This window comes from Rattus norvegicus, chromosome 14 (assembly GCF_036323735.1).
Source record: "Rattus norvegicus strain BN/NHsdMcwi chromosome 14, GRCr8, whole genome shotgun sequence".
Taxonomy (NCBI): domain Eukaryota; kingdom Metazoa; phylum Chordata; class Mammalia; order Rodentia; family Muridae; genus Rattus; species Rattus norvegicus.
Genome location: NC_086032.1, coordinates 79,900,492 through 79,923,816, shown reverse-complemented (window position 1 = coordinate 79,923,816; position 23,325 = coordinate 79,900,492). Strand labels below are relative to the sequence as shown.

The following is a 23,325-nucleotide window of genomic DNA, read 5'->3' as shown; positions in this document are numbered from 1 at the left end:
GGCGGCTTCTCACGCTGTCCTGTCTCCGCAGTGGAAGAGTAGGTGGCTGGTGCTGCGCAAGCCATCGCCGGTGGCAGGTGAGCGGCCGGGCCGCGGGCGGGGCGGAGGGTGGCCGGTCTCGACGAGCCATCGGGACCCTGACGGTCCTGCAACGCGTGGCTGAGGTGCCAGCTCGCCCGAAATAGCCCCGGGGGAGCCACTGAAACCCGGCCCCCCGGCGGTAATCGGAGAGTCGCAGCCGCTCCGGCGCCCGGACCCTGGGTCCTCGCCACCCGCAACACAGCCCTAACCTGTCCCTGAGTGTGGTGCTGGGGGGGGGGGGAGGTTGTCCCAGCTATTGTGTGGGCCAACCCCTTTCCTGGACCAGCAGAAACCCAGAGGGGCTGCAGCCTTCCCAAGAAGGAGCAGGCAGAATGTGCCTCAGCGACATTGGTGTCCTGGTGAAAATGCTTCAGGAATTCCCAAGCCGCATCCCAGGCAGTGCCACCACCCATCCCCAACCCCACACTCTCAGGTAGGGAATAGGCGGGCTGCCAGGTAGGAAGAGTCCTACTTCTGTGTCCCGGGACTTTGTTTGGGGGAGACACACTTCTGGGAAAGGAAAGTGGTACCAGGGGCTGCTTCCCTCAGTATGGGGAGAGCCAGCAAGGAGTCAGGGCAGCTCTGCAGCTCCAGCCTGGGACTGCAGCTGTTTCAGGAGACAGGTGCCTTGGAGCTGGCCCAGGCACCCAGGGGTCTGTAGAGGAAGTTGGGTGGGGGCGTGTGTGGCAGCCTCACAAATGTGCAGGCAGCCACAGTGACTTCCAGGATGCTGGTGCCTGTCAGGAGGGGTGTCACAATTCACTAGCTGCTTTAGTGAACAGTTTCCTTTTGTTTAGGTCTCAGCTCACTCCCCAAGGGTCGCTGTGGCTCAAAGCCTGGGGGTCCTTGTGCTTGGCATTTCAGGATATCTGGAAGAGGATGATTGGAGACTGGGGAGGGAAAGGGACCTTGGACACTACCAGGCTTGGGGGCCGGATGGAGCAGTAGAGAAGTAAAGTCCACAGTGGATTTAAGTGGCTTTGATCAGCTGTGGTCCATGTGCACCAGTCTGGCTGGGGAAGACTACTGGGTTAAGTCTATCCCAGAGAGCATCCTGAAGTGTACTCACTGACTCTGCTGGGGTCTGAGAGCTTCCTGTATGCTGGATAGTGAGCAGGCCAGAGGTCCCAAGGGATGGGACTGGTAAAGGAACCTGGATTACAAGCTGTCCCCAGATGGGGCTCTGAAGTTGAGCTGGAATGTGTTAGGGGTAGGAGATGACTGAGTCAAGAGTAGAGGGTACGTCCCTGCCTCTCTGGGTCTGTCCATCCTGAACTGTTCACCATCCCAAGGCCTCTTCCTGATCTACACAGCCCATAGCCCCCACCCCCACTGTGGCTTTCTCCTCCCACCTGCCCATCTTAAACCATAGGAGACCAGTTCTTTCTACCCCACCCTCTCCCTCCCTCTAGACAGTAGTTGACATCTGTGTCCTTGAGGACCTGTGGTCTGGACTCTGTGGATCTGGTATGGAATCGAGAGCACAGCTCTGTTTTCTTGTCCTGAGAAACCAATGAGTCCTTGGCTTTAAAACTGTGACTTCCTTCGTGGAGGCTCATGGGAAACAGTTGAGAGGGAGCAGGAGCACAGAGCTCTCTGTCAGCATGCCTTCTCTCATGTGTGTGCCGCCAACATGGCAGCTGTCCTATAGGAAGGATTTAGCTGGCAGAAAAGGGGAAACACTTGGATCGGAGGTGTGTTCCACAGTGCTAGATTTCTCGTAGGCAGTACGAGCTCGTGGAAGGAAGAGGTTATTCAAAAAGTAAAGCGTCTCCCGCCCCAGCACAGCTGCTGAGCCATTGTGCCCCGAAGGGCCCGCTGGTGGGAAGTTCTTCCCGCCAGGCCTGTCTCAGCGTGGGATCTTAGAGTGGGACTGTGTCCTGGAGAAGGATGTATCTCTGGGTCCCCTCTCTGGGCAGACCTTCAGGAGACCGGTGCTCTGGTTCTGTCCTGGCCAGTGGCTCACTGAGAACTTTGGGTCTCAGTCTATCTTCTTTGTGGTGTGGTCTCTTGATGAGCGCTCCAGACAGCTCATGGAGGGTCCCCGGCAGTCGTTATGGACAGCTGGACCGTTTTTCAGCAGGCGCTAATCTGCTGCTTCCCATGTGGGCTTCATCTAGCTTGGGAAATCCACAAGGAGGGACCCACATTCTGAACCTGGCAGAGGAGCCTAGGTCTGGACACAGGGGTAAGGGAGGTATACCGTGTCTCTCTCCAGGGCCTCGCCCTTCATTCCTGAGGGCCAGGGATCCTTACCTCAGCACCATCTTTAGGCAGCCATGGTATGACTGTCCCAGAGAGGTGCAATGGCCCTACCTGCAGGAGAACACCCCACCCGATGCTCACGAGGACAGCAGAGGTCTCAAGCCCACACGTGGGGACAGGAGCCTTGAAGCTGGAGTCCCATTGCAGCCAGTGCTCAGTCCAAGTTAGGGTTCTGATAATGACAGGTGTATTTCACTAAGACTGAGACCCCATGGTCAGTGACCCAATACTTCGCGAGTTGGCACCTCTGGCTTTGGGTTATCTAGATCTCTGCCTCCTCAGCAACACCTCAGCCCAAGGCCGAGGACAGGTCAGGATGGCAACTAGACCTCTCTCTTCGTGGGAGTATCACAAGGAACAGGAATACCTGGTTCAAGGCTCGACTCAGCTTCTGTGCTGTGTTACCCGGGCAGCCACATCTTCCCTGAGTAACTGTACTTAGTCAGATGCTGTAGGTCGGTCCTTGCTTGTCTATTCCCACATCTGCCAGGAAGGTGACTGAAGAAGAAGACACAGGTCAACCCTGTCCTGCCTGAGTCTTAGCGCTGAGACCCGGCCACACACTCTTGGGCAAACCCATGTCTGTGACTCCCTCACTCGTAGGGAACAGTATACATGGTGTCTTTCCTAGATAAACTTTGGGGCTAAGGTCTCACACTCCATCTTGTCCCCGTGGGTCCCCAGGCTAAGGGTGATCTCAGGCTGCTGCCTGCTTTATCCACCGAACTTCTGAGGGTAGTTAGTGCCTCAAGGTCACTGTGACCTCCAGGGCTAAACCTGCCACACATCTGCTAAGGTTCTCTTCTACCTCCTTCCAACTCTACCCTCCCTGTCCCCCTCCAGGCCCCAATCACTCTGTCTTCCCTGTGGTGTGTCCCTCCACCCAGAGGCTTCAGCTCTGCCTGTCCCTCCTGCCCTCTGTGTGGCCCTGGGCCGTAGCTAAAAGGCCTCAGTGAGCTCATGACAACTCCATGGTTATTTTTACATCCTCGGATGCCTTCCAGCTGCCTGCCCACATGGCCATTCAGTGTCCAATGGGCTTCATAGCTCCGTCCATCTAGGAAAGACCCCAGTCTCAGCTGCATCCCTGACAGTCCTCCCCAGACATCCTCTTCCTGCCCCCATCCCAGAGCCACCCTTTGCTTTCACTGGCCCCTGCTAACCTATAGACACTCTAGTGGCTCCTTCCCAGACTGGGGCAGGGTCAGATAGTGGTGCCGAGGCTGTTCCTTCCCATGCTCCCCATCCAGCCCAGGCCCACAGTATCCCTTAATGGGACAGAACAGGACAGGAGTGTCTGAAGCCATCCTGTTCCTGGGATTCTGTTCTCTATCCAGTAGCCAAGGCCGGGCCAGCCTTCCGTGCTCAATACTCTTAGAGCGAACTTCTCGGCACCAAGACTTCCTGGCTCACTTACCTGTGACTTGGTTCTCCTGTCCTCCTGGTCCCTAAGTCTGAAAATGGCCACCTTTCATCTCCTGTAGATGCAAGAAGGGATCACTGACTCTCACTGTCCCGAGGCACAGTTTTGTGTCCCTAGAGATAAGATAGATTGAGGGGTAGTGTCAGACCTTATCAGGGTTCAGGGTCAAATATGGGGTCCTTCCTGTGACTCTTTAAACCAGTCAAACATCAGGCTTAGCACGAGAAGTGAGCAAATTCTACCCTAGGGTAGACATGGACCAAACCGAGTCCACTGCCTGCTTCTGAGGTGTCACCGGAAGCCCCAACAGCCTCCCCATGCTGCACCGTGGGCTTCTGGGTTGAGTGGTTGTGGTAGAAGCTGCCACAAAGCTAAGGTTTTTACTGTTTGGTGTTCTAAGGAAAAGTTTAATGTCACCGTTCTTGATCCTATCATTGGGAATATTAACTTTCTGAATGAAGGGGTGACAATCTGCTGTCCCTGAAGCAGCAGGCTGATCCTGGATGAGTATCAGACTCTGCCATGCAAGCACACGTTGAGGTTGGGCCACCATTAGAGCTGAAGGAACTAGACAAGTGTGTAGATGCTGGCCTTGATAGCCATGCTGAAGGATGCTGGACTTGCAGAGGTGGAATTGGGATGTGAGGGGATGGTGGGGGACCCTAGCCTGAGGGCGGCCTGCTGGTGAGCATGGGGAGAGGTTGGGCAGTTCTCCAGGATGGTGATGCTGAGGACTGAAGGACAGGCAGGTTTATGGACCAGGCTGGGGTGGCCGTTGTGTCTGTTGGGTGGGTAGCCATGTCAGCCTCAACAGGCAGCAGCAGAAGCAGGACATTGGCTCAGATCCTATCGCTGTCGTGGTGGGTTCTCAGGGGAGGAAGGGCCTGGGACTTTTGAGTCCTGCCTGCTGGGGACTTGAGAGGTGAAAGGAGACAGGGCTATTTGGCCCCAGCGGGCCCAGTCATTGGTACTTCCCAACCACGCCTCACAAAGATCGGCAGACAGCCAGGTAGGCTGCAGCTGGAAGTGGTGTGAGAATGTGTGAGCACATGGTAGGCACACACATGTGGGGTCTTACACCTTCCCACATTCAGTTCTCAGGGCCCGGGGGTGCCTGTGTGACAGAGGAGGACACTGGAGCTGACCACCGGAGGGAGGGGTGTCCTCTGCCCCTGGCATCCTGACGCAGGGGACCTGACATTAGGGCCTTGACTATGCTCACCCCCTTGGTTCCCGTGATTTCCTTTGTGGGTCCCCCAAGTGTGTCTGTGGGGTTCTTATTTATCAGTTGACATCTTTGGGGATGCTTCTGAGGGACATTTTGGTTTTGTTACCTCACTGGATGCTTTTGTTGCCAGCTTCTTGCTTTGTGCCAGTGGGTCTGTCATTCAGGCCCTTCTCGCCATGTCTGAGAGAAACTGAGCCAGAATCCCCGTTTCCCCCCACCCCTGACTGAGAATGATTTCCCATTTTTTTAAAATGGTTATAAACAATGAGCAGGCTCCCAAACTGGGATTGAAGTCTCCCCCTACCCCCGTTTTTTATTTGTTTGTTGTTTTTGTACAAGGAAGTGTCTCTTTTGGGTTCACTGTTCCAGCCTGTCACCATCATGTGGGGAAGATGGCAGGCAGGCAGGCACAGTACCGGAGCAGAAGCTGAGAGCTCACAACTGCATCCACAGCAGAGGGCTAACTCAAAATGGCTGCAGGTGTCTTTTGAAACCGCAAAGCCCGCCCCCAGTGACGTGTACTTTCTCCAGCAAGACCATGCCTCCTAACCAGAATGCAAATAGCTCCAGCAACTGGAGACCAAGTATGACATCATCTAGGCCATAGGGGAGGGGGGAGACGTTCTCACTCAAGCCACCATACCCTGCTCTCCGACCCCCACAGACTCGTGGCCATACTGTGATACAAAATGCATTTGGTCTGATCCAGGAGTCTCCACAGTCAGTCCCAACTGTTCAAAACTCCGAAGTCCAGCATCTCACTTGAGACTCAGCACAGTCTATCAACTGTACCCCCACTTTCAGAGGGATAAGAGTCCATCAATGTCATGGGGGGAGCATGGCAGGCAGGCAGGCATGGTGCTGGGAGCAGTGACTGAGGACTAGAGTTTGGTTCACAAACAGGAAACAGAGCCTAGCTTCTTTGGAAGATAAGGTCTCATGTAGTCTGTAGCTACTTGCAAGGTAGCCAAGGCTGGACTCCAGCTCCTGGCCCTCCTGCCTTCACCTCCCCTTGGTTTTGTACATGACACACAGATGGGCTTATTGGTGAACGTGCTACCTGGCTGCTTACCCACCCAGTTTGGCCCCAGAGGAAGAGTTTGTGGCCCCCAAACCTCTGACCTTCGTGGAAAGCTTGCTGGCATCCACCTCCATGATCCTGGCTCTCAGGCTTTGGTTAGGGAAGGAAGGAAAAACCACAGAGGCTTTGGGAGTCATGGCTGGGATTTGGGTCCTTGTGTAGGTTTGCTGATGCTGTTTGCAGGACGGTCTGGCTTTGCGCTGAGGTCCTTGTGGGGCTTTCTCCAGTCTTCCCTTGGTTTAGCACCACCCGCTATTTGGGGTTGCCCTGAATGAAAAGTGTTTAGGTGTTTGATTGGGTGCATGAGTCCTACCTCCTCCCCAACAGGTAGGCCCTGAGGTCCAAGTGCTGCAGGTGTGAAGGCCTGACTCTCGGGGTCCTTCTGACTAAGGCTGACGGTGTCTGGAGGGCCAGGAGGTGTGAGCATAGCTTGTGCTAGCCTACCTAGCTTCCCTAGCGGCACCCCTGGGGTGTAGTGCTGTGGCAGTGTTTACAACTCCAAGGCAGATGAGAAATGTGCTTTGGGTGAAATTCCCAGATACCTTTTCTCTGGAGGGCCTGGGAGTGAGTGAAGACTCAGTCCTCTCTGCTATAGCCAGATTAGACTCGAACATCACACTACACAGGCTGGGCAAAAGGCCAGAAGCATGGGGCTATGTGTGGGCCCAGTGACCTGATGGAATGGGCACCCGGTAAGCTCCACACGCCCAAGGCTCGTTCTTGTCCTGTGGGGTGGGTAAGTCATTTGTTCAGCCCTAGAAGGCAGTGATGAGGCCTTTTAGGAACAGTGATAAGGGCAGTGAGCAGGATGGGCAGCGTCCTGATGACCTCTTGCCTGTCTGAACAGACTGCCTGCTGATGCTGGTCTACAAGGACAGGTGTGAACGTTCAAAGGGCCTGCGGGAGCGCAGCAGCCTCACCCTGGAGGACATCTGTGGCCTGGAGCCTGCCCTGCCCTATGAGGGCCTGGCCCACACCCTGGCTATCATCTGCCTGTCTCAGGCCATCATGCTGGGCTTTGACAGCCACGAGGCCATGTGTGCCTGGGACACTCGTATCCGCTATGCATTGGGCGAGGGTGAGTGCCGCAAGGGTGGGGTTTGAGGTGAGGCCCCAGGGTCCGTCACCACTGTGGGCTGCAGAGATGAGTAAGGACCCAGGGAATCTTGTAGAAATGATGCACACGGGTAGATGTCTCAGAGTAAAAGCCAGGCAGGCCCTCATGGGTACTCAGGCCAGGGCTAGGCATGAACTCGGTGCAGAGGCTCTTTGAAGTCCCTAAAAGACCCTGTCAAAACTGGATCCCTTAGCTAACCAAGCTGGCCCAAGCCATTTAAGTAAGGGCACTCCCTAACCCCACCCTTTGGGTGGCACCTGTTCTGTACTATCCCAGAGCCCATGCTGAGGGACCCATGGGAGCCATGGGATTGACCTGCAGGGCCTCAGGGTAAAAGGAGAGAACCAACTTCAGAAAATTGTCCCCTGATCTCTACAGGCACACAGTGGCATGTGTGCATCTGCATTCCCACATGTCTCCCCCCTTCCCCCTCCCCTCCCCCTCCCCCTCACAGTGATGATACAATGATGTGTCAACAGTAGTGATAATTATGGTGATGGTGGTGATGGTGATGGTGATAAATGAACACATTGCCCGCTGCCTACCCATGCTGAGATTTAGGCAGTGGAGGAGGAAGCTTTGCTTTCATCCATCCAAGAACAGCAGAGCCTGGTGGACCTTTATTTAGCCTAGAGTCGTGGTGTGGACAGTGCAGTGAAGGTACAGGGCAGGCAATATTTGCTAGAAGCTCTCATCTTTCTAGAGAGTTCTCTGGCGCTGGTTCATAGCGTGGTTGCACCCCCCACCCCCATTCAGGCAGGACAGGGGTCCTCCCAACAATGTGGTGGGCTTCCCAGGTCCCTCTGTAGATGTTAAGAGAAAGCTGATGTGGTTGGACAGACCCCTGTAGAAGGGTGGGCTTGCAGGACAAACCCAAGGCCACAGCTGAAAGAGGACAAGGTGACGTCATTGCTAGGGTCCTCTGGCTCTGGGGTCTGGATATGAAGTGGGCAGGAGGCTGGCACGTGGGTACTACAGGGAGAGGCTGCTGTGGTTCACAGGGAGAGACCTATGAAGTGGGGTGCTCTAAGAGATGGGGGGAAAGGGAGGCTGGAATTCTGGCTGTGCTCCCTAAGGGCTTTCAGGCAAAGGGCTGCACTGACTGTAGATATAACTATGGCATCTAGCTGCCTCTGAGCCATGCTAGTCCCAGACAGACCTGCCAATCATTGCCTCCTAGTCTATACACAGGATGAAACATACTCCACTCCTGAACTTTGCTTTCCCATCTCTGAAATGGGAGCACATTGGCTGCCTTGATGGAAAGGGGCCACAAGGAGTGTCCTCAGAGCTGGGCAGTCTCCTCAGAGAACTTGCTTGTTTCTGGCTAGGGAAGATCCTGGAATATGGGTGGGATATAAGTGGGGCCCTCTGACAGCTTAGTACTTCCCGGCATATGTCCTTCATTCTTGGTTGAGTGGCCGTGAGAGCATGGCCCCTGCCTGATCATCTCCTCCCAGCTCATTCACCCCGGTAATGCCCTTTTCTCCGCTGTCTGGTCCTCAGTGCATCGGTTCCATGTGACGGTAGCTCCTGGCACCAAACTGGAGAGTGGTCCAGCCACTCTTCATCTCTGCAATGACATCCTGGTCCTGGCCAGAGACATCCCTCCAACTGTCACGGGGCAGTGGAAGTTGTCTGATCTCCGGCGTTATGGGGCTGTGCCAAATGGATTCATCTTTGAAGGCGGGACCAGGTGTGGGTACTGTAAGTATGCTGTGTGGGGGACACTGGGGACACTGGGGACACTTGAGCTGATTGGCCTACGCATGTTGGCTTGGGCACCTGACGGGAGGCTGTAGTCTGTTTCTCCAAGCAACAGGGCTGCAGTTGCTTAAGCCAGGCATTGACTTGCCCATTGGCTGTTTCTGGGGATGGGAGGGAGCTTGAGGGATCCTGGGAAACCCCAGAGAGCAGCTTCATGTCACTCTATGGCTTGTGTATGAGGTCAGTGTGGGGCATGACTGGGGTCCTGTGGATGCCACAGTTAGAGAAGTACATTCACTGACCCAAAAGTCCAACAGCCCAGTGGTTCCCAACCTTCCTAACGCTGAGACCCCTTAGTACAGTTCCTCCTGTGGTGGCGACTTCCTATCATAAAATTAATTTTGTTACTTCTTCATAGCTGTGATTTTGCTACTGTTATGGACCATAATGTAAATATCTGATATATAGGATATCTGATGTGCGACTCCTGTGAAAGGGTCATTCAATCCCCAACCAGGTCAAAATACTCAGATTGAGAAGCAGTGCCTTAGACAGACCAACTGCCATGACTGCTGTGCTGCCCAGAGCTGCCTGCATGTCAACAGCGAGGCAGGGTGGGAAGGGTGGATCTGACCTGGGAGGTGGAAAGGTCCTACCCCGAGTCCCCAGGGCCACACCATGCTTGTCTCCACTCACAGTGACCAGGGTGAGGTGAGTGCAGAGGTCGCCATGCAACAGCCACGATGGGCTGGCCTCTGGTAGCCAGGATGGGAGCTCGGCAGGTGGTTGGTGTTTGGAGGACAGGGAGGCCTTTCATACCAGAAGTGAGGTGCTCCAGTGACCTCCCCCTATGCTGCTCTCTATGGGGGCTGCGTACAATGTTGTGGAGTTCAGACTTGCAGTCACCGAAGGGTCAGAACCCTTTTCCTCTCCTGAGAGGCCAGCCGCACTACACAGTGTGCTGCTGTCTGAGGTGCCCATTCTGGCAACCTGGCCAGGCCTGAGGTGCCTATGGGGAGTCGCTGTATCAAGGCCAGGGAGCCCCTGTTGGCTCAAGGCCCAGACCTTGCATAGTAAAATTCCTAGATCAGGCAGTGGAGACTCATGCAACCTGCCCATCCGTCCTCCCCTTGCCAGGGATACGCCCCTGACCTCTGCTGAGGTGCAAGAGGTAAGAGGTTGAGCTTAGCCCCTACATAGCATAGCCAGGCTCAGCATGGCCTGGTTGGATGTGTAGCACAGGCTCCTGGAGTGACATCCCCCTCTCCTTGGGATGGCATAGATATGGGTTGTGCTGGTCACTGGCTGCCTGGACCTCATGTTCTGCAAAGGGCTGTATGGGGGTGGATACCGTGCCTCAGTCTCTGCTGGATGCTGGGAGCCCACAGTGGGGCTCTGAGTGGGAGCTCCTTTGAGGAGACAAGGTGTGGTTTATAAAGATGCTTAGTGAGGGGATACATGGGGAGATGAGGCAGGACAACATTCCTCCCCAGACAGAGGCAGCGTGACGTCATGGCGCTGGGGCAAGCACAGCCATTTCCCACGGTGCTGAGCCTTCTTCCTTGGCGGGTCTCAAGAGCAGAGGATTCCAGCATGGCCTGCGGCTGTGGTGGTGGGATAGCCAGTTGGTCCCCTCTGTCATTTGATATTTGGGAACCTCAGACCAGTCAATCGTACAGTGGCTTCTCCTTCCTGGGAGCCTCTCGATTTGGGAGTTCCTAGAATCGCTCTGATGGAGCAGGGCAGAATCCTTGCTTCAAGATCTGTGGGATTCCTGGGCACAGGTTAGGGGTGGTGCTGGCCCACATGCTTTCCAGCCCCCAGGTGGGCCGGGCCGGGGGACCCATTTCCAAGGAGGCCTGTTCTCTGTGTCTAGGCACCAGGGTATTAGGGCCTGACACACATTTCTCTCCTGGGGCCTCTGAGTTCACAGCGCGGCCTCTTGGTATCAGTGGGCTCTGTTCTGCACATCACCATCCTGGGCCTTGCAGCATGTTAGCTCTGCTGAGAAGCGAGCACCTGACCTAGGCTGTGGTGTTTTCCTTGAGGCTTCTGAGCAAGGTCCTGAATTAGCTCGTCAACTGCAGGAGGCTGCCTGGAACCACTGTGCTTGGAGCCGGCTAGTCTGGGTCCTGCTTCACAGCCCTGGCACTAACACTGCTGGCAATCCTCTCTCTCCAGCTCAAATCCTACTTGGCCCAAATCCTACAGTGGCCTACAGGTCACTGGTTGCTGGAAAAGGCTGTGTGGTGACCATGGTTAGGTGCTGCATTTGGGGACAGGGAGCCCCAGTTGTCTAGAGGCCTGGACCTTGAGCAGTGGAATTCCTAGGACAGGCGGCCGAGACTCCTACAACCTGCCCCCCCCCCTGCCTCCTTCCCTTCTCAGGAGTGTACCCCTGACCTGTGCTGGGGTGTGAGAAGGATGTAAGATATAAGAGGGTGAGGCTTAGCCCCTGCAGAATGTAGTCAGGCTCAGAGTGACCTGATTGGAGGTGTAGCTGCAGGATTTCGGGAGGGAGGCCTCCCTCTCTCTGGGAAGGCATATGGAGAGACTGACTAGGCAAGCCTACCTCTGTCCCTGACAGTACCCCAAGGCGCTGTTTTCTGATAGGGGTGGATACACTTGGCTCTGCTCCAGCTGGTCTGAGAACTGCTGCAACTCCGAGCACAAGGCAGGTGGGCAGAAGGGGTGATGGAGCCCATGCATCTGCAGGCATGGAAAGGAGCTGCAGCCTTCTGAGGCTCAGGGAGGCACAGGCATCTGGAGTCACCACAACCGAACAGGGTTGTTAAGGCAACAGAAATGGGGTCCTTCAGTTTGGGGCCAACAGTCCCCAACGAGAGGGTCAGTATGGCCTTCCTCTAGGGCCCTTGGGATTATGTCTGATTTCCTCATTAACTGAACTCCTGGTCTTCCAGTGGGTGTCTCCTCTGGGTCTGATGAGGACTGTCACCGGCTGTAGGGCCACCTGGGTTAGCCAGGAGAGTGTTGTGTTTACAATCTAACCCAACCCATCTTCAAAGACCCTTCTACATACACACGAGGTCAGGTCTTTTGGGAGTCAACGTTTAACCATGATGGTTATAAAATTTGAGTCATGGTGCTTGGAGGTCTATCTTGGAGGACAGATGGCTGGTGGGACGTACCAGAAGGCCTTAGAAGATCTCAAGTATATAGAATTAACATCTTCCTTCCCCAAGGACAGACCCCGGCCTGCCCCTATCCCCCTCCAGAGCCACACCCCATGGCTCTGCCCTAGTCTGCTCCCCAGACAGTATGGAGATGACTCCTTCCCAAGATTGCTTTTCATCTACTAGAATTTGTTGGTTTAGTTGGATGTCAGGGGCCTTGTGGGGAAGAGAAGTGCTGGGCCCATTTGCTTTGAGACAGGTTCAGTGGCAACCCAGAAAGGCAACCCAGGAGATGGTAGACCAAGAGAGGAAGGCCTCGAGGAGCCTAGAACCTAGCAGGTTCTGGTTTTTCTCCAGACAAGGACAGGAAGCCTTAGCTATGCCGCAGCTGTGGCAGCATGGTCAGTGGTTTCCGGGAGTGCCCTCTGGATGGAGATTGACTGTGGGAGAGGCGGGGCCCCATGCTGAGGTGGGGCAGCGGGATCAGGGCAGGGGCAGAACGAGTGCTCCGAGTGCTCCCGGGCTCTGTGGAGCTAGCTCCGTGCCTTTCTCATGCCTTGTTCATGGGCCTCAGGGACAGTGATGCAGACGTCCCAGACATGTAGTACAAAGCCCTTTGACTCAGTGGAGTCATGGAGTGACATTCAAGAGATGTGGCCATTTGTGGGAACTTCTCTGTGGCCTCCAGAGGAGATCCTGCAGTCAGCAGCAGGTAATGAGTCAGGCCCCTGGCTGTCACCATTCTCCAGGCCTGTGGTCTCAGCTCTGTTGGCTTTGCGGGTTCTGCCAGTCTGGATTGGAGAGGACTCCTCCCCCTTATGTAGTCATCTAGTGACATCTGCATTCGGTGTGGGTCCAGGCCCCATCAGTGTGGAACCTGTTGTCACACAAGGCCCAGGTTGGCCACAGTAAGCTTCTTGAGAGCTACCCTACTGGACACAGAGAGGGATGCGTCTAAGTGCTCGAGTGCCCTAGCTCTTGAGATCTCACCGCCTGGGGCTGTCACCCTAGCTCTATTTTGAAGAAGAGACTGAGGCACGAGCTGCCATGGCTGCCGGTGGCCAGGTGGGGACAGTGGCAGGAATGGCCCAGTTCATGTACTGCAGTTTGTCTAGGCACCTGTTCCTGAGGCAGGGTGGGGCTGGCTGCTTACCCCAGGCCTCCATCCGGCACGTGCCAGCCCTTCTTCCTCTTGAGGAACAAAAGGCTTTCTTGGGCAGAGTGGGCACCAAGCAGGGAGCCAGGGCGCAGGACCAGCTGCTAGGTGACTCAGACCCTGCCAGCTGTCAACACCTACCATCTGTGTCCTCCGGGGCTGATTTGCTGCAAGCCGTTAGTTCGAGACAGAAGAGGGAGAGGAAAGGCATAGTGTCCTCTGACCTCTGAGACAGGGTCACGTGACCTCCTGGGGTACATGGCGTCTTTGTGCCTCAGCTCGGGCCGCTACATAAGAGAAAGCAGGTTCCCAGACTGAAACCTCACTGGGAATGTCAGTGCTACTGTGTGATTGACTGCAGTTCTTCAGAATGATTGTGATGGAGCCCAACGCCTTGGCTTCCTCGTTGGTACAGGAGAGCGTCACCTCTCACCATGCCACTCCCTCCTGAGGTGACCTGTGCACCTGCAGTGTGCCTGAGGTTGGGCTTGGGGGTTCCCTTCTCTGGGGCTTGGCTGCTCACTCTCTTCCTGAGGACCAGGACCTCAGCTTGGTCTTCAAGAAACTAGAGTCAGGACCTAGGAGGAGGCCGGTACTGGTGTAGGCTGTGTGGATGAGCAGGAACCCCGAGAGCAGAGGCAGGCAGGGGAACGAAGGAGTGGTTTCATCTGGGTCTGTGAAAAGGGTTCTATGGGTCTATAAAGGTGCTCTCGAGGGTGCCCAGGAACAAGCTGACAGGGTCTTTGGCTAATGTCTCAGTACTCCACTCAAGAAGTGCTGGTCCTTGCTGGGCCAAGCCTGAGACATTTGGAAGAGTGCATATATCTAGAGATCATTGTAATAGCAATTTCAAGGACACGTTCTGGTAGAAAAAAAAACTCGGTAGATCCTCGGAGTTTCCAGCACCCCACCTTTGGGTCCTTGTAGTAAACACCCCAATTCCAGCATCTGTTCTGCTGCTTATAGTTCTGGATCAGAGTTCTGAGGTGGTCCATCTCTGTCCCACGAGGCACAGACTAGGTCACTCAAACAGTGGAAGCCAGACTGATGGCGGAGGCTGTGGTTGGTGTGGAGGTCACAATCATCGCTCTTCTAGCAGCACAGTCGGGCTGTTCTGCATGGTGGGCAGTCCCAAGGGGACATGAGTGGGTGGCTCCAGGCTCCTTCAGTGACCAAATCCCAGAGTTGGAGAAGCAGATTGTCATCTCAGCCACTTTATCCTATTCCAAGGAGGCTCAGGCTGGCCAGAGGTAAGGAAATAGGACCTAGCCTCATGGGTGGGCAGGGGACCTGGGCTCCACCCTTTCTTGGAACATACAAGCTAGCAAGCAGCAAAGAACCTTGTAGGTGTCTTTTTATTCTTATCTAAGGGACCTGGCATCAGGCCCCGGGAGGTCACTGGGGTCATATGGTGTTTGGTCTGGGGTCTAGTGCGGCAGACAGCTAATGGGATGTAAGGCAGAGTAAGCATCACAAGGACTGTGGCAGAGGTGAAAACAACTCAGTGGGCATCTGGCTTCCTGGAATGGGGGTAAAGATCAGAGTTTAGAACTAATAAAAGGTGATATCACAGTGTTTCTCAATCTGTGGGTCACGACCCTTTTGGGAGTGTTACCTAAGACCATTATAAAACACAGACATTTACATTACAATTAATAACAGTAGCAAAGTTACAGCTATGAAGTAGTAACAAAATAATTTTATGGTTGGGGGTTACCAGAACATGAGGAACTGTATTAAAGGGTCACAGCGTTAAGAAAGTTGAGAAGCACTGTGATGCTGTTTTAAAGGTCATTGCTACATGCCGAGGAGTGTGGATGGGCATCTCCCATGTAGAGGCATGCCAGGTGGGGCAGCCATGTTTAGGGAGCCCTGGGTGATTCTAAGAACTTTGGGCAGGTAGGGGGGACAGAGGGGACAGGATAGGAGATAGAAATGTATCGTGGGGAGGCCTTATCCCTGGATTCTGAGGGTCCAGGTTGATGGGACCTGGAAGAGGTATATCCTTCGGTCGGTGGGGATGCCACATGGGCATTTGGGGCCCAGGTTGGTAGCTGCTAGGTTCCTGGGCCTTGTCTGGCTGGTTGCATTTCCGGGGGAGCCTGATACTCTGTAGATGCAGCCGTGGTGGAATGCAGGGCCCGCTCCACTCCCTTCGGTAATGTGGTTTTTTATAGTCGGGGGACTGATTGTCCTGCGGTTTCTGCCAGCTGCCTGTAAGCTCAGGATTAGAGGATTGGCCTTCCATGAGAGCTGGGGCCAGACTGACTGAGCCCTGCAGTGGGTGGGGTGGTGGATGGGGACAGAAGCAAGCACGGGATGCTTTGTGTGAGCTGTCCAGCAGATGTTGGCCAGCATACTTCACTTAGCCAAGGCCCAGCACGGTCTTGGCTTGCAGAGCCCACCCACCAGATCCACCAAGGGCCTTTCGGAGCCAGTGAGCTCTGGAGGTGGCCTCCTGGGTGGGCATCAGGGTAGCGGTTCACTTCTGCTCTATGTCTCTCTTGGTCCGCAGCACCCGGTTCTGTGGTGCTGGGCAGTATCCCAGTGGGCTCTACCCTAGGCTTGAGTCCGTCTCTGGCTTGCTGTGGGTTCCATCTGCTTATCTCTAAGACAAGAATGGTCTAAGACATCACAGAACTTTAGTAGCCACAGATGCTGTCACTGGGGTGGCCATGCAGGGGCAGACACAGCAGCCTGTGTGTCTCGGGATTAGCTGAGCCCCTGGCATCCAGAGCCTCATGTTCAGCGAAGACGGAGTGTGACCTGGGTGCAGGACTTTCAGCGAGGGGACTTCTCAGCTCTTACCCAGCGGTACAGAGCTATCCCTGCCTTCTGTTCCTGAGAGTCCTCCTGCATGGACCCTGCCTGACTTTCTTTGGGCAATGGCAGAGGCCGGGAGCAGAGAGAGATTCTTGTGTGGTGACACACCACCGAGTGTCTAGGCCCATGGCCTTGGCTCAGCAGGTGGGTGCAGCCAGCCTGGCTAGGCGCTCATTCACCCAGCCAGGGGCGGACTTCATTCACCCTTGGTGGAGGCAGGGCCCAGCGGGAGGGCCGGCCTGGTGCCTGATGGCAGACAGCCTGGGGGTGTCCTCCATGCTGACTCATTGCTCTGGGCTTCTCTGGGCACAGAGCTCTGAGCACCTATGTGGTCCCTCTGCCCAAGTGACCCTAGGCTGATTGCATGCTATTCCTTCCTTCTGCTGAGTGGACAGGGGGAGCAGAGTTAGCCCTGGGACATATGTGCTACCTCAGGGGTTCATCTTTACCCTTTGACCTCCAGAAAGGGGATAGGTCACTCAGTGTCGGGGATACTGCTCAGAATGAGAGCTGATCATTTGTGAGGTGGGCACCCCACACTGTGCCACAATGGGACAGCCATCCACAGGTGACTTGGCACAGCCCTGAGTGAGGGCCAGAGTCAGTGATGGTGACAGGCTGGGGAGCTGGAGACCCAAGGAGAACTCCCAGAAGTGCCTCCCTTGTCATTAGCATGGGCTGGGGGAAGACTCTCAGGAAGTCTGCAGGGAGCCTGGAGGTCAGAGGGTGTCCTGGCCTGAGCATCTCCCCACAGGAGGCAGTGGGTTGGTCAACATCCCTTTAGAGAGCAGTCCTGGCAAGTCAGGACAGGACAGCTTATGAGGTGTGGGACCACTGCTTGGGCCATGCAGCGCTGTCTGGGAAGGACACCCAGCTGGCATTTTGGCGCAAGTTTTCCAGCCAATCTCTAGGCATCATTAGAGAGACAGCACCCACCTCAGCACCCTGGGCACAGATTGCTTCAGGTATAGAAGATTGCTGCCCTGGCCCAGTTCCAGGCAGGCTAGGATGCTATGGACCTGGTGCCCAAGGCTGGTTCTGTGTTTCCACATTGCATTGATGGGCTCACTAAGCAGCAGTAGAGATGCAAGGGCTCTGGGGGTATGGGGTTCTGGGGCTCTGGGTGTGTGGGGCTCTGGGGCTCTGAGGTTCTGGGGCTCTGGGGCTCTGAGACTCTGGGACTCTGGGGCTCTGGTGCTCTGGGGCTCTGGGGGTGTGGGGCTGTGGGGCTCTGGGACTCGGGTTCTGGGGCTCTGGGGCTCTGGGACTCGGGTTCTGGATCTCTGGGGCTCTGGGACTCTGGGACTCGGGTTCTGGAGCTCTGGGGTGTGGGGCTGTGGGGCTCTGGGACTCTGGGTGTGTGGGGCTCTGGGGCTCTGAGGTTCTGGGGCTCTGGGGCTCTGGGGCTCTGGGGCTCTGGAGCTCTGGGCGTGTGGGGCTCTGGGGCCCTGGGGAATGTGGCTTCATGAAGTTGTATTAGTCATTTGGATTTGGGCTGAGGATTTCGCAGGTTTCATGTACCCATACCAGATGGCCAGGCCTACTCTGGGTCTCTCTCCCAACCCCGCTGGAGCTGGCTGACCTCCCTCCCCCCTCATGTCTCTCTGTTCTTCCTCTGCAGGGGCTGGAGTCTTCTTCTTGTCCTCAGCTGAGGGAGAGCAGATCAGCTTCCTGTTTGACTGCATTGTCCGAGGCATCTCCCCAACCAAAGGCCCATTTGGGCTTCGGCCAGTTCTCCCAGGTGTGTGTGGGAATGTGGCGGGGAAGGTACACTTGCTGGTCCAGAGATGGGTAACCTGCTCCATCAGCCTAGTGAGTTAGTGTGTCCTTTCTATCCACGACTGAGAATCCTAGAGGCCACTGGGCTGGGACCTTAACACTGCAGCCTAAGGGGGCAGCTGGCAGGTCTCAGGCCTGGCTCTCCTGGACATGAACCACGAGGACACTAGAGGTAGACACTGCAGCCTTCTGGTTGGTCCAAGGGAGCCACAGATGCAGTGGCTGGGCAGTAAGAGGTCCAAGACCTTGGACAGAGCAGAGAGCCTGGTCCTAGGTCACTGGCGTGTGGGCAGCTGGTCTGTTTCTGCAACTAGGGGTCAGGACCAGGGTGTCTGAGCCTGGCATTTGGCACAGGAGGTACTCTGTGAGGTAATCTGGTGTGTGTGTGTGTGTGTGTGTGTGTGTGTGTGTGTGTGTGTGTGTGTGTGTGTGTGTGTTTCAAGGTGTATTTGTTAGGGGCTCCATGGAACATGCTTTTTTTTTTTTTCTCTTTTTCTTTCTTTCTTTTCTTTTCTTTTTTTTTTTTTTCGGAGCTGGGGACGGAACCCAGGGCCTTGCGCTTGCTAGGCAAGCACTCTACCACTGAGCTAAATCCCCAACTCCGGAACATGCTTCTTGCCCTAACCCTAATCCCTGCAGTGGCCAATGGCATCTTAGCCAGGTATACTGCTAGAGATAAAGGGCTCATGGCCCTGACACTGAGGGACCCAGGGCAGAATGGGCTTCCCCAGATTCTGACGGGCCCTGAGTTGGTGGGTCTCATGTGAACGATTCTCAATAAGGACAGTGACCAGGTGTGGTCACACACTGATGGTCATAGCTCATCTCCTGTGTCCTTACATCCTGCCAGGGCAGGGATACAGTTTCAAATGCTGGGACAGGTCCATGGGCACCAGACCCTCCATATCCGGCTGCCCATCCCTGGAGCAGCTCATGAGATAGTGGCTAGAAAATCTGAAGTCTTCCCTGAGGTCTGAGCTCTCCTGCTGCCCAGCAGTCCAGGCAATGTGACATTGCCCCCTTCTGGTAGCTTTTCACATTGCAGTTGCAGATGTACAATGTGAAGGGGCTATGCTAGTGGGTCACCAGAATGTCGGGGGGGGGGGGGGAGACTGTGCTTTTTCTCCCAGAGGCACACAGTTTTAGAGATTCCCTGAAGCATATTCACTCCACAACTCACCGTGGCGTATGTGCCACTGCCGAGGTGCCAGGAAGCAGGACTTGGATTTTCGGGGAACCCACTCTCCTTCCTGTTTTATAAATGGTTCTGGGTGAAGGGAGTATTGGACGCAGCACTGGGCAGAGGAAGGCATAGATGGCTCATCTTGAAAGTGAGCTGTACCCCAATACATGTAGGGGGCGAGCTGTGCCCAGATAGGGACATTGGTGACTGTTGGTGCATTTCAGACTTGCTCCACAACTGCCCCTGTCATATCAGCTGGGACTGCTCAAAAAATGCCTCTGCTGGGGCCTGAGTCTGCAGGAGTTGTACCTAGATGTCCTGCCTCGGTATATGGGGCCTAGGGTCACCCCGGCATGCTGACTGTGTGGATTATGGTCATCGTCAAGCTAGGGCAAGTGTGGAGCCCTACAGGGTTGGCCCCATGCAGGGTGGGTGTTGTGAGAGGACAGGGGTTCTGGGGATGGTGTGACACTAATGTCCCACAGCTGTGAGAGGCTCCTAGGATGCACACTTTTGAGCAGCGCCCCACGGCCTAGGTTTGCGGGTGCGCTATTGTGTGGACTCTCTGTGGTCAGACCCACCGAGGCCTCAGTCTTCCACACGAGGACCCAGAGCCTAGAGGGGGCAGGCGGGAAGGGAAGAATCAAGGTTTCTGGAAACTCCTGCTCTGCGGACAGCATTCTGATGTTCTAGTGGCCCTTTTTGACTGGAGGAAGGAGTTGGGGGAGGGCTACTGCCGGAGGCTTGGCATTCAGAGCTCAGGAAGTCCATGGCAGCGAATGCCAACCATAGAGGCCTCCCCGAGGCCACCTGTGCTCCAAGGTAGGAAGGAGGGAGGTTACTGTGAGCTAGAAGGGTGTGGCCAGAGGGGCAGGCCCCCACCGCATGCATCCTGGCTGCCTTTCAGCCAAATGTTGGCATTGTCAAGGATAGACAGTGTGGATATGGGCAAGGAAGATCTCACAGGAGCACCCCAACAGAGACACAGGGTGCATGGGGAAGACAGGGGAACAATCTTTTCGCTGTCACTTATGGTGGGATGACTCAGGTGAGGGGCCAGGAAAAGGTCCCACCTAGCCTGGCAGCCACAGGCAGTGATAGAGATATGGAAGCACTTTATTCAGACCAAAGTGGGGCTCTTGAGGAGCGGTGTGTCGAGCCAGGGCCAAGCAAACCTCTCCTGGATCAGGGGGAGGAATTCCCACTGTGGGATTGAGGGATTCCCTTGCCCTGCTGAGGGTGGGGAAGAACGATCTAGTTGTCTTAGTGGAGGTTGTCACAGGGACAGGGACCTAGGCTGGGCAGTCCACAGGAGCAAGAACATGGGCTGGGCAAACATGGAGACCTGGGCTTGGTATCTAGGGGGCCAGAGTGGCTGGTTTAGGCATCCTGTATTTGATGCCTAGCTGCTGGGTGAAGGCATGGGACAGGACTGGGCCAGCTAGAGGGTGGCTCAGGATGCTTGACTCTGAAGGTTCTGTTCTTATCAGGTGTCCTGGTGGTGCAGGGGGGACATGCAGGGGGGACATGCAGGGGGGACATGCAGGAGGGACATGCAGGGGTAACATGCAGGGGTAACATGCAGGGGTAATATGCAGGGGGGACATGCAGGGGTGACAGGCAGGGGGGGACATTCAGGGGTGGCATGCAGGGGTGATTGTTACCTCACGGATCCTTTTCTCTGCACAGACCCAAGTTCTGGGGGACCCTCAGCCTCAGAAGAGCGTGTTGCCCAGGAAGCACTGGAGGCCCTGCAGCTAGAGAAGAGGCTCAGCCTGCTTTCACACTCTGGCCGGCCAGGCAGTGGAGGTAGAGTCAGTGGTTGGTCTTGTCTGGGCTGCAGCCCCCCTTCACTCTGGGCTGTACAGCAATCTGTCTGCATGGACTGTTGGGGTCCCCTTGTGTCCACACTCATGACCCTTCTGTGAGGGTAGCTGCTTCCATCTCAGGCATGCCTTTTGCATCTTGTTCACTTATTCTTCATCCACCCATGCACCCATCCATCCATGCATCCATACATGAATCTATCCATCATCCATCATCCACTCATCCACCCATCATCCATCCATCCACCCATCATCCATCCATGCATCCATCCATCCATGTATCCATCCATCCATCCATCCATGTATCCATCCATCCATCATCCATCATCAATCCACTCATCCATGCATCCATGCACCATCCATCCATCCATCCATCCACGCATCCATGCATCCATTCATCCATCCATCATCCATCATCAATCCACTCATCCATGCATCCATGCATCCACTCATCCATCCATCCATGCATCCATTCATCCATCCATCTATCCATCATCCATCCATCATCCATCATCAATCCACTCATCTATCCATCCATGCATCCATTCATCCATCCATCATCCATCATCAATCCACTCATCCATGCATCCATGCATCCATGCATCCATGCATCCATCCATCCACTCATCCATCCATCTATCCATCATCCATCCATCATCCATCATCAATCCACTCATCCATCCATCCATGCATCCATTCATCCATCCATCATCCATCATCAATCCACTCATCCATCCATCCATGCATCCATTCATCCATCATCCATCATCAATCCACTCATCCATCCATCCATGCATCCATTCATGCATCCATGCATCCATGAATCCATCCATCCATCCATGCATCCATTCATGCATCCATCCATGCATCCATCCATGCATCCATCCATCTATCCATGTATCCATCCATCCATCATCCATCATCAATCCACTCATCCATGCATCCATGCACCATCCATCCATCCATCCATCCACGCATCCATGCATCCATTCATCCATCCATCATCCATCATCAATCCACTCATCCATGCATCCATGCATCCACTCATCCATCCATCCATGCATCCATTCATCCATCCATCTATCCATCATCCATCCATCATCCATCATCAATCCACTCATCTATCCATCCATGCATCCATTCATCCATCCATCATCCATCATCAATCCACTCATCCATGCATCCATGCATCCATGCATCCATCCATCCACTCATCCATCCATCTATCCATCATCCATCCATCATCCATCATCAATCCACTCATCCATCCATCCATGCATCCATCCATGCATCCATGCATCCATTCATCCATCCATCTATCCATCATCCATCCATCATCCATCCATCCATCCATCCATCATCCATCATCCATCATCAATCCACTCATCCATCCATCCATCCATCCATCCATCCATCATCCATCATCCATCCACTCATCCATCCATCCATGTATCCATCCATCCATCATCCATCCACTCATCCATGCATCCATGCACCATCCATCCATTCATCCATCATCAATCCACCCATCCATGCATCCATGAATCCATCCATTCATGCATCCATGCATCCATCCATCCATGCATCCATGAATCCATCCATTCATGCATCCATGCATCCATCCATCCATGCATCCATGAATCCATCCATCCATGCATCCATGAATCCATCCATCCATGCATCATCCATCCATCCATCTTTCCTCCTGCTCATTCATCCATTTTGTCACCCATCCAATTAGCCACTCATTGTTCCTGTCCCTTCTCTTTCTTTCTTCTCCCTCCTATTCATTCATTTATTTTCCCTTCATTCATTCATATACTAGCCATGTTGCCTAGGCAAGCCCCAAGCCTTCTGCAATTTAGTTTTACTGTTTTTCTGACAAACTAGCTGCTCAGGGGCCAACGGAGCTGACTCCCCAGGAGCAGAGGCCCTTCTACAGCTACCGTCAGTGGGGACATGGATGGAAGCCCAGCCAGGAGCAACCGTGGCTGAGGGATGGGGGCTGGCTTGGCAGATGGACTGTACCAGGTCTTCCTAGGCCAGAGACGCACCGTCTGGTGCCTGTCCTCATTCCCAGGGCTGCACAGTGGACAGCGGCCCTCTCCCCTCCCAACCCCTCCCTCTAGAAGAAGGGGTTTTCAAGTCTGCAATAAGCTTTCTTATCTCCTTGGAAGGTTTGCTTCTGGTGCCTTGCTCAGGAAGACCTTCAAGCTAGGCCAGGGAGGCTAAGAGGAAAAGCAATGGTGCCATGTTTTTTTTTTTTTTTTTTTTTTTTTTTTTTCCCATGCATGCAGGGTGAGGCAAGGCAGTCCTGGCAGGAGGGGAGGGTGGTGGACAGGATCTGATCCCAGGCATGTTCTTGACCTCAAAGACCCATAGTCCCCATGAAAGGAGGCAGTGATGGGGTCAGAGGGAAGGCTGGCTGGCTGGGGCAGTCTGGCATGTGAACATACTGGGATGATGAAGTAGGGTGAGTAGCCCCAGGCCTTGTCTGTGCTAGATGGTGGCCAGGACGGTAG

At 54.7% G+C, this 23,325-nt stretch overlaps 1 protein-coding gene across 7 annotated transcripts in view; it reads left to right on the top strand.

Annotated features, from left to right (window-relative positions):
- Dok7 (docking protein 7) overlaps positions 1–23,325 on the top strand; it is a 34,031-nt gene that overhangs the window by 265 nt on the left and 10,441 nt on the right. For 3 of the 7 annotated variants that reach the window (XM_017599205.3, NM_001130062.2, NM_001414957.1), the window contains exons 2-6: positions 32–77; positions 6,926–7,156; positions 8,702–8,902; positions 17,637–17,756; positions 20,667–20,786. In XM_017599205.3, the coding sequence (XP_017454694.1) occupies positions 32–77; positions 6,926–7,156; positions 8,702–8,902; positions 17,637–17,756; positions 20,667–20,786 (718 nt within the window). Of the gene's footprint in view, positions 1–31; positions 78–99; positions 515–6,925; positions 7,157–8,701; positions 8,903–17,636; positions 17,757–20,666; positions 20,787–23,325 lie in introns of those variants that run through there. The other 4 variants (XM_017599206.3, XM_039091973.2, XM_063273153.1 and 1 more) reach the window with 2 other exon arrangements.